Below are 13,726 nucleotides of genomic sequence, written 5' to 3'. Positions count from 1 at the left end.
CCTGGGCCGTCCAGGTCAGGGCAGCGGAGTGGTTAGGGGGTTCGAACGGTCCCCCGGAGCGCAGGGTTCGGAGCCCACCAGCTACGGCATTCACTGCACTGCAGCGGGCCAGTCATCGCCCTCGGTCACAGGGAGGGGTGGAGAGATGGAGAGTGCCCCCAAGTCACAGCTGCCGCACGGCGCCCCCTGGCGGGGTTTCCACGGCTTGCCGGAGGTGGCTGGCCCTTGCCTGCCTCTGCAGCCCCGGTCTTCGCCCGAGGTCACCCATCCAATTACTACCCCGTGCCAGGAAGACGGTTCTGCCGCGTCCAGGCTGGAGCAGGAGGTCTCGGCTCCGAAGGGCCCAGCCGGGAGCCGCATCCCGCCCCGGCGGCTCTTGGCGCCTCCACCCGGCGGGAGGGCGGCGCTGGGCCGGCCTCGGCGGCCAATGCCCGGGCGGCGGGGGCGGGCTGCGCGGCGGCGCGGGGCGTGTGCCGGCGGGCCGGGGCTGGCGCGCTCGGAGCCGGCCGGAGCCGCTGCCTGCGCGCCCGCTGCGGCCGGGGCGACGATGGGCGCGGCGCGGGGGGCGCCGGGGGCCGGGCGGGCGCGCTGGGGCCGGGCGGGGCGGGCGGCGTGCCTGCTGGCGGCGGCCTACGGGCTGCGGCGGCTGTGCCCGGCGCTGTGGCGGCGGCTGCGGCGGCGGGCCGAGGGCGCGGAGCTGCTGCAGTGCGCGGCGCTGGCGGGCGGGCGCGCCTCCTCGCCGGCGGCCGACGCGGCGTTCCTCCGGCAGCTGCTGGCGCTGCGCCGGCTGCTGCTGCCGGCGCTGGCGAGCCGCGACTCGGGCTGGCTGTGCCTGCACTCGGCGGCGCTGGTGGCGCGCACCTTCCTCTCCATCTACGTGGCCGGCCTGGACGGCAAGCTGGTCAAGAGCATCGTGGAGAAGCGGCCGCGCCGCTTCGCGCTGCAGCTGCTCCAGTGGCTGCTCATCGCGCTGCCCGCCACCTTCGTCAACAGCGCCCTGCGCTACCTGGAGGGCAAGCTGGCGCTGGCCTTCCGCACCCGCCTGGCCGAGCACGCCTACCGCGCCTACTTCGCCGGCCAGACCTACTACCGCGTGGCCGGCATGGACGGCCGCCTGGCCACGCCGGACCAGTCGCTCACCGAGGACATCGCCGCCTTCGCGCAGTCGGTGGCCCACCTCTACTCCAACCTCACCAAGCCCATCCTCGACGTGCTGCTCACCTCCTACACCCTCATCCGCACCGCCCGCGCCCGCGGCGCCAGCCCCGTCGGGCCCACCCTGCTGGCCGGCCTGGTGGTCTTCGCCACGGCCAAGGTGCTCAAGGCCTGCTCGCCCCGCTTCGGCAAGCTGGTGGCCGAGGAGGCCCGCCGCAAGGGCCACCTGCGCTACGCCCACGCCCGCATCATCGCCAACGTGGAGGAGATCGCCTTCTACCGGGGCCACAAGGTGAGAGGCTGCGCGGGGTGGGGGTGGTGGAGGGTGCCCTCAAGTCAGAGCTGAGTTGTGGCCACCCCTGGTGGGGTCTTCCTGGCACGAGACTCACAGAGGTGGTTGGGCCCTTGCCTGCCGCTGCAACCCTGGTCTTCGTTGGAGGTCTCCTTCTGAGATCTGACCAGATCAGGCTCACCTGGGCAATCCAGGTCAGGACAGTGTAGTGCAGTGGTTAGGGCCTTAGAATAGTGTCCCGGAGCGCAAGGTTCCGAGCCCACCAGCTATGGAATTTACTGCGTGACAGCGGGCCAGTCATCGTCTCTCGGTCACGGGTAGGTGCAGTTGGAGGGATGGAGAGTGCCCTCAAGTCAGAGTTGACTTACGGCAAACCCTGCTTCTGAGATCTGACAAGATTGAGTTCACCTGGGCTATCCAGGTCATGTCACATTTGGATAGTAGTGCCGGGAAAATGATTCTGTTGTGTGCAGCAGTCCAGGCTCGAGCAGAAGGTGTTGGGTTCGAAGGATCCAGCCATGGATAATGGTGGTGATAGAGAGTGCCATCAAGTCATAGCTGACTTATGGCGACCCCGGTGGAGTTTTCATGGCAAGAGACTTACAGAGGTGATTTGCCGTTGCCTGCTGCTGCAACCCTGGTCTTGTTGGAGGTCTCCCAACCAGTTACTAACCAAGGCTGTCCCTGCATAGCTTTTGAGATGTGATGAGATCAGGCTCACCTGGGTTATGCAGGTCAGGGCAATCATATTATTAGAATTGGCTTTTCTCCTCACGCCCTTCTAGTCTGTAGCTGTGGTCAGGCAAAGTGAGGAATCAAACAGAGGACTGAGGATATCGAACGCCAAACTGAGATTTGCTAGCTTACAAAATGAGTATGTGTGGTCAGATTTTCAAAATAGTGTGAAGCCAGCAGTTTACTTAACATCCTTAGAAATAAATGGTTTCCAAAGAGCGTTCACCCTGGCAAAATGCTTGGCCCTTCAGGGAAGGCTTTGTTCCTGGCCGTTAAAAAACATGAAAACTATAGAGCACATGATGGTTGTTGTGGATAGAGAGCACATGTTTTTTAGCTGCCCGTATGATAAGGAAGCACGGGATGAGATGATCGCACCGTTATTAGGTAAAATCTCTGGTTTCACTGAAAAAGTTAGACTTGATTAAGAATTATCTTTCAAGTAGCCAAATACTGTTTGGTGATATTTAGGTTTTAGAAATTATATTGTACTGTAACTAGGTCTTAAAATCAAAAAGAGTCCAGTAGCACCTTTAAGACTAACCAATTTTATTGTAGCATAAGCTTTCGAGAATCAGTTTTCTTCGTCAGATGCTACTGGACTCTTTTTGATTTTGCTACTACAGACTAACAGGGCTAACTCCTCTGGATCTGTAACTAGGTCTTAGTTTCAAATTCTTTGGTTTTATTGTATACCTTGAACTTTTGTTTTTAGTGTAACTATGTGATTGGTCAAATGCCAGTAAATAAAGAATGAATGAGTGACCTCAGGGTACTTGGGGTGGACTCCGGGCTCTCTTAGGTTGCTAAAGCTCATGCACCCTGCCTTCCCCCAGCGACATGAATCCGTCTGACACGCACATCTGTTTATAGGAGCGCCGTCAGAGGGTGCAGAGCAGCTTTCTGTTTCTTCCTCCTGAATCCTGGATCTGGCAGCGTTTGGAGTGAGGAGATGCAAAAATACGTTCCAAACACCCGTTCTTAATGCGAAGGGTGGATTTCCGTTCCCTTTTTAAGCAGTTACAGAAAGATGTGAGAGCTCGTTTTTGGATTGAATTCGTCCAGGCTAAAAAGGATCTGGTGACCTCAGCTGCCTACTGCCTTATGAAGCATGTTCAGGGTTGCTCACAACAAATGCCCACGGTCTGCAAACGCATGTTAATCCCTGTCCCCCTAATACATATGTATCCGGCCCTATTGGATACTTCTCTCCCACCCCTCTGGACAGTGAAACCGCAATAAAACTCCAGTTTCCCCCAAACGTAGATTTCTGTTCTCTTAAACGTTATATCCTTCGTAGACACATTTTGCTTCTTTTTGATGAAATGCTAGCAGGATTTTATTTTTGTGCATTTCTTTTAGGATGTCATATTCTTCTAAATACATAGGTTAAAAGTGTGTGGTTATGTGTGCCTTCCCAGCGCAGCCAATAAGCAGAAAATTTAGCAGTTGCGCATGGCAGCCTGAAGAAAACTTCGTTTGAACATAGGCAGCTAACTCAGCCTTTAATGTCGCTTTGTCTGGCTTGGCAGAAGTCCTGTCCCTGCAGTCTTTAAATAGCCCAGGCTGAAATGTTGTGCCTTAACAACCGTAGTTACATAAAATCAGCAATCCATTTCCAAGTCCAAGTCTAGGATATGATGTTTTATGTGAATTTGAAAACTGCTTTTATTCAGGAGAGAATTGTTTGCCGTACAAAAATTTTGCTTTGTACAAAACATGTTTTGTTCTGAATGTCATTGCATTGACAACTTTCCTGTGGATGTGTCATTGAGTGGAGATGTTCCAGAGCACACCAGCACTCTGACCCAACTCTTTGCCCCATTCCCCTGTGGCTTCCGTGGGACACTTGATTTCCCGTGCATCTGTCACTTCCTGCACTGAAGCTAAGCTGCCAATGACTGTGGTATTTCCTGCTAATCAGCTGCCAATCAAAGTTTATTTTTATATTTGTTTGTTTATTTACTTTTTTTATACCTCTCCTTTCTCCTTGTTGGGGAACCAAAGTGGCTTATGTCCCTCTCCTCTCCTTCTCTACCCTGTGAGGTAGATCAAGATGGGTAGCCGTGTTAGTCTGTCTGAAGCACTGGAAGAGAGCAAGAGTCCAGTAGCACCTGTAAGACGAACAAAATTAGTGGTAGGGTATGCGCTTTTGTGAGCCGTACCTCACTTCTTCAGATACCTACCTGTGAGGTAGGTTATGCTGAGAGTGTGAGACGGTCCCAAAGTCACCCAGAAAGCTTCCATGGCAGAGCGGGGACTCAAAACTGGGTTGCCCAGATCGTAGTTTGACACTCCAGCCTCTAGACCACACTACTGTACTCATTCAGTATTAGTGCTTCTTATAGACAGAGCGCATTAGCGTGTACATGTGATATTGTAGAGTGCACTCCTCCTAGGGACACGTGGGTTAAAATTCCCATTCGACCTTGGCACTTACTGGGAGATCCTGGGCCAATGACTGCCTCTTGGCTTAACCTTTCTCGTAGACTTTTTGTGAAACAGCCCTGTCTATTGTACAGTGCCATGGCTGTGATAATAAATACGATATAAATAGGAGTCCTGTATCTCCTTAAAGATGAACAAGATTTTATTCCAACATACGTTTTGGAGCTATTGGACTCCTGTTCATTTTTCCAGAATGGACTCACGTAGCTTCTCTTCTGGAATGGAGTAACATATAGCTCTTCTAAATGGCCGTTTTCACACTGCTTACCGCCCATGGAACATTGTGCCAAGCTCCCGGAACGACAGCGTCTTCCTGATGTGATTTTCTCGCGCGAAATTGTGCCAGGAAGATGCTGTTGTTCCAGGAGCTTGGCGCGATGTTCCATGGCTGGTAAGCAGTGTGAAAACAGCCAGTGTTTCACAAACCTCATCTCAGTCACTGTTCGTGCCTCCACAGAGCAAGTGTCTTCCTTTTACACATTACATTTTAAAAGTGTACTTGGGTCTCCTGGACCCACGACTGGTGTTCTGTCCATTTAGTCATGCTCGATTCTGCGAGTTACCATTACGAATGGCTGCAGATGTGCGGCAGAACAGAAGCGTGAGTGCTGCACTTTTTCTCCCACCCGCATTTCTGTATCCTGTGAAGCCAGGCTATGAGAATACCACCCCCCCTTACATTTGAAGAGGACAGACATAATTCCCAGGCCACCAAACTGAGGTCTGTTGAGTTTCCAGGAGCTACATGGCAGGGCCTTTTTTCTGGGGAAAGAGATGGTGGAACTCAGTGAGTTGCCCTCGGAGAAAATGGTCACATGGCTGGTGGCCCCACCCCCTGATCTCCAGACAGAGGGGAGTTGAGATTGCCCTCCGCGCTGCTCCAGTGGTGCAGAGGGCAATCTAAACTCCCCTCTGTCTGGAGATCAGGGGGCGGGGCCACCAGCCATGTGACCCTTTTCAAGAGGTTCCGGAACTCCGGTCCACTGCGTTCCAGCTGAAAAAAAGCCCTGCTACATGGTATAAACCAACTGAGACTCCAAAGATGCGATCCTGAAGTATTTACCTAGGAGCAAGTCCCAATGAATATTGTGGGACTAACTTCTGTGTAGATATACATAGTCTTGTACTTTGAGGAGGAGAAGATTGTGCTGTTGAATCACAACCAACTCACAGCAACACCATCCACGTGGTGTTCCGGGCAAGAAAGGAGGAGAAATGGTTTTTCCACTGCCTTTTTCTGCATAGCAACCCCAGGTGTCCTTGGTGACCTCCCATCCACGTATTGACCGTGGCCAGCCCAGCCTAACTCCCAAGTTCTGATGAGCCTGAGATAAACTGAATTATTCCACTGCTATGAGAGACTATATTAAAAGCTATTTTGTGTGCCCATGAGCCCTATTGCTTACCATTTGGTTTTGTTAAGCATGTCTATGTTGTATGTGTCTCTCTCTATACCATTCTATGTTAGCATGTTCATTTTTTGACTATAGGTAGAAATGAACCAACTCCAGAAAAGTTACAAAGCTCTGGCCGATCAAATGAATCTCATTCTCTCCAAACGTTTATGGTACATCATGCTCGAGCAGTTCCTGATGAAATACGTCTGGAGCGGGAGCGGTTTGATTATGGTGGCTGTACCTATCATCACAGCAACGGGATTTGCAGATGGCGGTAAGGACATTTATTTAATTTGAAATGCTTGTGTGACAGTTTTATGGTGGAAGGATTATCATGGATGCTGGAGGAGGAGAAACTTTACAGTGTCCAGGGGCTAAAATTGCTTGTATCAGTAGCTTTGCTTGATATAAGTGGAGGGTGATAAAACTATAAATCAGGAGTTATCCAGACTGCACTTAGCTCCTTCTTCGTTCCTAGATGTAGTACTTTGAAATAAATTCTAGGGCCAAACTGCAGGTTACTTTGGGGGGGGGGGTGAGTTGGGTTGGGGTCCCCCAAACTCAGCTCATTTTCCCTGCATCACACAGCAGCTGCAGGGAGTGGCATTTTTAAATTCCCCTGGAGCTCAATTCCACTCAGAACTGTGGTGTAGGAGGAGGAAATACTCCTGGACTTCCCCTCCACACTGTTTTTCTGAGCCGAAATGGTCCTGGCTGGAAGTTAGTTACATATGCATATGCTTGTTATTTGCATATGCTTGTTCAAGATTTTCTATTCCTTGGCTCAATCATCAAGCAAAAGGGAGACTGCAACCAAGAAATCAGAAGAAGACAGACATGGAAGAGCAGCTGTGAGGGAGCTAGAAAAGATGCTTAAAGATAAAGATGTCTCTCGGGGAACCAAGGTCAAGATAATCCAAACTATGGTATTCCCCATTACGATGTATGGATGTGAAAGCTGGACAGTGAAGAAAGCTGACAGGAAGAAAATGGATTCATTTGAAATGTGGTGCTGGAGGAGAGTTTTGCAGATACCGTGGACAGCCAAAAAGACAAACGAGTGGGTACTAGATCAAATCAAGCCTGAACTCTATCTAGAAGCTAAAATGACAAAACTGAGGCTATTGTGCTTTGTTCACATCATGGGAAGACAAGATTCTCTGGAAAAGTCAATAATGCTAGGAAAAGTGGAAGGCAGTAGGAAAAGTCTGTTAATGATAGGATGTTTTGAAGGTCTTTCATTCAGAGGGTCACCATAGCTTGGAGGCAACTTGCTGACACATAAAACACACACACATGCTCAGAATAGTCCATGTAGCGCTTCAAAGTTATGCAAATAACTCCCCGCAGGGACTATTTCGGATCAGGAAAACTGTGGAGAGGAAGGCAAGAGGCCTTCCCCTGCAGGCCTGAGCAGAATTGGGATCCTGGAGACTTCAAAATTGCCTATCCCCACAGATGTTGTGTGACTGCAGGGAAAGTGAATTGAGTCTGGGCAACCTCAACCCAACTTGCCCAAAAATATAATACGTAGTTTGGCCCTTATAGTCATTAGACTCAGGAAAGGTGTATAGGGTGCATTCCAACTCCAATTCTTTATTATCCAGCTCCACTAAAGTCACTGGGACATTAGCTTGTGTAGCTGCGTGTATCACTTTCAGAACTAAATTGTGTGGGTTTTTTATATAACAGTGGTCCTAATTTCAAAGGGGTTTAACAGTGAAATCCTAGGCAGAGTTGTACCCTTCTAAGCCCACTGAAGCCGATGTGCTTAGAGAGCAAACTTTGCTCAGAACCCTACGTGGGTCAAATCAAGTCAGATTTATTGTACACAGCCGTTGACCTTTACAATTAAAACATATTTGGGACGTTAAAACATTTAAAACATATTTATAGTCAGAGGAGATTAGAGTCTAAAAGCTCAGGTCACGTTCAGCTTCAGTTAAAGACATTCTTGCCAAGACTGTTCACTCTGGTCTTCCTGGCTGCTAAAGCAAAAAGAGCCATTCTGTAGGAGACCGAGGGCTCCATGTCAGAATCTGAGAAACACGGTAGATCAGCCACGATTTTAGCCTGGAACTTGTTTCTGGGACCCAGATACAGGGGCAGGACCAGGGCTTTTTTTCAGCAGGGATGCGGTGGAACGGTGTTCCGGCACCTCTTGAAAATGGTCACATGGCCGGTGGCCCCACCCCCTGATCTCCAGATGGAAGGGAGTTTAGATTGCCCTCCGCACAGCTGACCCAAAGTGACATATTGTGCAGTCCTGAGTTCCACCACTGAGTTCTGCTACCTCTTTACCCAGAAAAAAAGCCCTGGGCAGGACAAAATGTAACGTGGCAGATCTTCTACTGAGCTGGTGCACAAACAAATACATTGGTCAATTGGATTGTACCTACTTGGGTCTATTCAGTGGGGTGCAAAAGGGTTCCCATGAAAGGGTTCTTAGGACTGCACTGTTTATCTGTGTTGGATTAAAGCAAATGTATTTGGAGGGATTCCCGGCAGAAAGCAATCTTATAAAAGGTTTATTTTTAACTAATCTTTTTTTAAAATCAGCTTTATTTTTTAAAAAACTACATTCAAAAGGGAGACAACTCTGCCTTAAACCCCAAGGGCGTTATCTCACATTGTTAGAAGCGTAACCAAAGGGTTCCGTTTCTTTTCATGCGCATGAAATTAAGAGCGAGGCGTGCTGAGAGAGAACTGAATGCGAGCAGTTCAAGACAGCGATTGGTGCCACGGCTAGAATGTAACTTCTTTTTTGTTACAGATTGTTTTCAGGAAATATTTCAGCACATCAAACAATACTTTTTTTTTGCTGGCGCACGAGCTTACATGGGGAAGGATGATGTGGGAGACAAGTGATTCTGGACACAGCTGGCTGACAAATTCTGTGATTAAAGCAGCTAGGACAATTGTCACTTGAATCATGGAAACTGTAACCAACTGTATTCAGGAATGCCCACTTCATTCATCTGTGCAAGTGCCTACCCAAGTGCTGTTGGGACTGCTCTCTTGTACGTGCACATCATGTATATGACCTTGGCTTAAGTTGAAGGCCAGACTTATTTGGTAAGTCTGATATCTAATTTTGAACTGATCCATATAATATGGATCCAAAAATCCACACAGTGGGGCCAAGGACCGATGAGAGATTTTTCTATAAGCTTGGGGGAAGCCCAAGGTTTGCAGAAAAATATGAAATGAATATATTGGGGGTTAGGAAAACCCCAAAATAATAGAAACAATTTCTTTTCTTAAAGATTCATGCACTCAGTGTGCCACTGAGATCTTGTGAGAATGCGTTGAGAGATCTCAGTGGCCCTTTCGGGGGTTGCTAGGCAATCGGCTATCAACATTGCTGAGGATTCCAAACCTCTGTTGGTATCAACATGCAGAATGAGAAAAGAGAGACAGACTTTAAAAAATTAAAGATGGGAAGAAAATGTAAAATGAGTGGAGGAGCAGAAAGGGTAAAAAAGAAAAGCTGATGGTGGGTGGGTGGGTGAGTGAGTAAGAGATAGCAGAGGCTACTGTGGGAGAGGCTAGAGGCACTGCCAGGGATAGATTAAGAAGAAAATGGCAAAGAGTAGGGAAATGAGACCTTCCTGTACGAGTCGTCACAGGTTCCCCTCTTGTAAGGTTCTATGTGGTGTCTGCCATATAGAATCATAGGCTTTGAAGGGACCTCTAGGGTCATCTAGTCCTGCACAATGCAGGAAATTCACAAATACTCCCCCCCCCCCCACACACACACTGACCCTTACTGGAGTAGGGTCCAAGAGATGGCAAAACACCATCAGGATCCCTAGCCAAACTGGCCTGGGGAAAATTGCTACCTGACCCCAAGGTGGCCATTGACCCTGGGCATGTAAGAAGGGGCCGTGAGAACTTAGCTTTGGTGTAACCCTTCCTGCCCTCCCTCTCATGATCTACCTAGGTTCACAGTATCAGCATTGCTGTCAGATGGCCATCTAGCCCCTGCTTAAAAACCTCCAAAGATGGAGAGCCCACCACCTCCCAAGGAAGCCTGTTCCACTAAGAGGCCGCTCTAACTGTCAGGAAGTTCTGCCTAATGTTTAGCTGAAAACTCTTTTGATTTAATTTCAACCCATTGGTTCTGGTCCAACCTTCTGGGGCAGCAGAAAACAACTCTGTGCCATCCTCCGTATGACAGCCCTTCAAGTACTTGAAGATGGCTATCATATCACCTCCCAGTCATCTCCTCTCCAAGCTGAACATATTCAGCTCTTTCAACCTTTCCTCATGGGACTTGGTCTCCAGACCCCTCACTGTCTTGGTTGCTCTCCTCTGGACGTGTTCCAGCTTGTCTATATCCTTCTGAAGTTGTAGCGCCCAAAACTGAACACAATACTCTAGGTGAGGTCTAACCAGAACAGAGGTTTAACTAGATTACTATATATACAGTTGTCAGATATGTAGAAGTTCTGTAAGTGTGGAACTAGTTATGATTACAACAGATCAGGGCTTTTTTTCAGCTGGAACGCAGTGGAACGGAGTTCCGGCACCTCTTGAAAATGGTCACATGGCCGGTGGCCCCGCCCCCTGATCTCCCCACAGAGCCAAGTTTAGATTGCCCTCCTCACCACTGGAGCGGCATGGAGGTCAATCTCAACTCCCCTCTGTTTGGAGATCGGGGGGCGGGGCCACAGCCATGTGACCATTTTCAAGAGGTGCCGGAACTCCGTTCCCCCGCATTCCCCCTGAAAAAAAGCCCTGCAATTTTTTAAAAAAAATAAAAAATGCAGCAAGAACAAAAAATGGAATACAAAAGACTCAGGCTAAAAAACATTAGGAAGTATCCAACCTTCTGTGGGCTTGACGACCCACTGAGTCCCTTGACAGTTTTGTTAGTTGGGGGTCTTGATGGGAGAGAAGAATCAGCAGAAATCAATGCCCTCTTGGTTGAAGATGTAAGTTCCCAAGGAAACAGTGGGAAAGATCTGTATGGATGCCACTTAACCTGGGAATTTTTGGTGCATTGTATGCTTAAGGCCCTGTTCTACACATTTCCCTTGCCTGGTGTATCAGAGACAGGAGACCAAAATGGGATAGATCTACCCATTGGCTATAAAGACTTCTGCAAACATGTTGGGTTGGAGTCAGCGTAGCATTTCCACAGGCACAAGGACTTCTGCTTGTGGAGCAAGACCAGAGCAGTCCAAAGCCCTCCCCCCCCAAAATCCTATTTCTGGGCATTCCCTCTCAGGAGCAGATTTCAGGAGATGTTTTGTACTCCGTGGGCAGAAGTCCTTGTGATTTGCATGAAAATATGTTTCCTTCGGGATAAAACAGGAGATGGCCCAGATGCACTGTGTATGTGTGGAGGGAGAGGACGCCACATACTAATTCATATAAGCAGTGGAACTGGCAAAATAGCTACGAGTATTATGGCAAATGCAAGGAAAATAAGTGTAAGAAACAGTCTCTCTGTGTGTGTGCGTGTGTGCAAGTCGCAGTTGATTTATGGTGTCTGCAGGGTTTTCAAGACTAGAGACAGTTTACCGTTGCCTGCCTCTGCTTAGCAGCCCCGGCCTTCCTTGCTGGTCTCCCATCCAAGTACTAACCAGGGCCAACCCTGCTTAGCTTCTGAGATCTGATGAGATCAGGCTAAACTTGGCATCCAGGTCACCCGCTGTATATTCATACTAACTTTCAGAGAAATGCTTTGGGGCATTGCTCAGTACTGTGAGCTCAACTCAAGAGGGTTGTGCCAAAATAATACTTGGTTCGTTTTTAAGATGTTGCTCGCCTGGTGTTTATTTTTGCTTACAGCTCTGTTTGCTGTTTATCTAGAAGCAACCACAGCTGTTATCTCTAGACGTCTAGAGGAAAAACATTGACCCTGATCCATGTGTAGCTAATGTGCTATACTTCCAGTGCGTAACCTGATCGTCAAGGTCACCTGAGCCCTATGGCACTGAGTGGAGACATACAGCTCCACCTATAGCCACGGCACATGACTAGCTGTATGCAACAAAAACTGGCTTGGGATAACTCTGTGTTGGATCCTACAACTTTGTTCTTTTAACAGCTGTGCTGTACGCAGATACAAGTATCTTCTTTACTGGTGAAAGGGCATCTTATGTTGGTAGAAACCTCCTTGTTTGGGAGAAAAACACTTCAGTTAGTGGAACAGAATCTCAGAATAAGATCCTCTAGGTATGCAAGCTTATAGCTTGTGTCATTGCTAATGGTCAGGCCTAGGCCATGAAAATAAAATTCTTCTTAACGTTGCTTAAAAACACCATATACTAAGGCTTGAACACCAGAGTTTGCTTCTTCAAAGAACTGTACAATAACAGTTTCCCTGAGATTTTTCACAGTGAGATAGGTAGTATCCAGTAGAGAATTTATAGTGGAGGAAAATGTTGCATATGAAAAGGTACTTGTACATGCTTGGTTTATGCTTCCCATAATAGCTACTTTGCTTATTTCTCTGCTTACAAGAATTATTATGGGATATTGCTTTCCTGGCAAGGCATCTGGGCTGCCTCCTGTTTGAGCCTGAAAAACGTTATTTTCGGGCCAGCCACCTGCAAATACATTGGCAGAAGGTTGTGACTTCCAAAATGTGTGCCGTGAGAAAGAAAGCTTTTATTTAATTGTGCTAATTGAAAGAAAACAAATATGCCAACATGGTGACAAAGGGAAAGGATTCCCTGCAAAGTAGTTTCCCCAAATATGCCTTATTATCACGTTTCCAAATGGTAGTGGAAGCGTAGTTTTGAAATAACATAGGGCACCATTTTTAATAGACAGTGTAAACAAACCAGGTGAAGTTAAAAGGTTTACCTTAAGGGACTTGTTAGTGCTGTAGTAATGATCAGACTGAGTAGTGGTATAAAGTCAGTGGCTTGGATCCCATCCGCTTTCCCAAGGGGCCCGTCTGGCCACCCAGAAAGGCTAACCTGGGTCTCGTGAAACCTGCATCAATAAAAGTTACGTGGGATGGGATGGAGCTGCTGTAAGGAGGTGAACTGGGCAAGTTTGAGTGGAAAAAATGGCTGGATCCAGCCCAATTATTGCGCAGACTGCAAAAGGATCAGAAAGATGGCGCTTTCTTCCAGGAGTAGGTAGTTAAAGCGGACCAGGAACAACCCGAGCAGACTGGCCCCTGTGGCAGTAAAAATCAGGAACAGGCTGCAGCGAGTGTTTTAACAACCACCAGCACCACAACAACATTCAATTTATACGCCGCCCTTCAGGACAACTTAACACCCACTCAGACTAATTTACAAAGTGTGTCATTATTATCCTCATGACAATCACCCTGTCAGGTGGGTGGTGCTGAGAGAGCTCTGAGAGAGCTGTGACTGACCCAAGGTCACCCAGCCAGCTTCAAGCAGAGGAGTGGGGAATCAAAACCGGTTCTCCAGATTAGAGTCCTGTCGTTCTTAACCATTACGCCAAACTGTTTGCTTTGACTCACCCGTTGCCTCTTCCTACACTGCTGCCAAGCAATGGCAGTGGACGAGGAGGAGGAGGAGGCCAGTGAAGGAATCCAAGTGGCCCTTACTGGGGCCCTCCAGGGCAATAGCCTACCAGGATCTTTCCCTGCAAGCGAAATGGCCAATCAACACCCCACCCCATGGGATCTTACATTTTCCTTATTATGCACATTGCAAAGTCAACCTGCTCTCAGGTCTTGAGAATGATTTTGTATCTTGCGCGA

At 48.6% G+C, this 13,726-nt stretch overlaps 1 protein-coding gene across 1 annotated transcript in view; it reads left to right on the top strand.

The window, feature by feature from the left end:
• The first annotated feature begins 541 nt into the window (after nucleotides 1-541).
• Nucleotides 542-13,726, top strand: part of ABCD2 (ATP binding cassette subfamily D member 2) — a 56,024-nt gene continuing 42,839 nt past the window's right edge. The window contains exons 1-2 of the mRNA XM_054988444.1: nucleotides 542-1,447; nucleotides 6,121-6,301. Coding sequence (XP_054844419.1) covers nucleotides 548-1,447; nucleotides 6,121-6,301 — 1,081 coding nt within the window. The 5' untranslated portion in view covers nucleotides 542-547. The remainder of the gene's footprint in view (nucleotides 1,448-6,120; nucleotides 6,302-13,726) is intronic.

This window comes from Eublepharis macularius, chromosome 9 (genome assembly GCF_028583425.1).
Source record: "Eublepharis macularius isolate TG4126 chromosome 9, MPM_Emac_v1.0, whole genome shotgun sequence".
NCBI lineage: Eukaryota > Metazoa > Chordata > Lepidosauria > Squamata > Eublepharidae > Eublepharis > Eublepharis macularius.
This window is presented reverse-complemented; position numbering and strand designations above follow the sequence as displayed.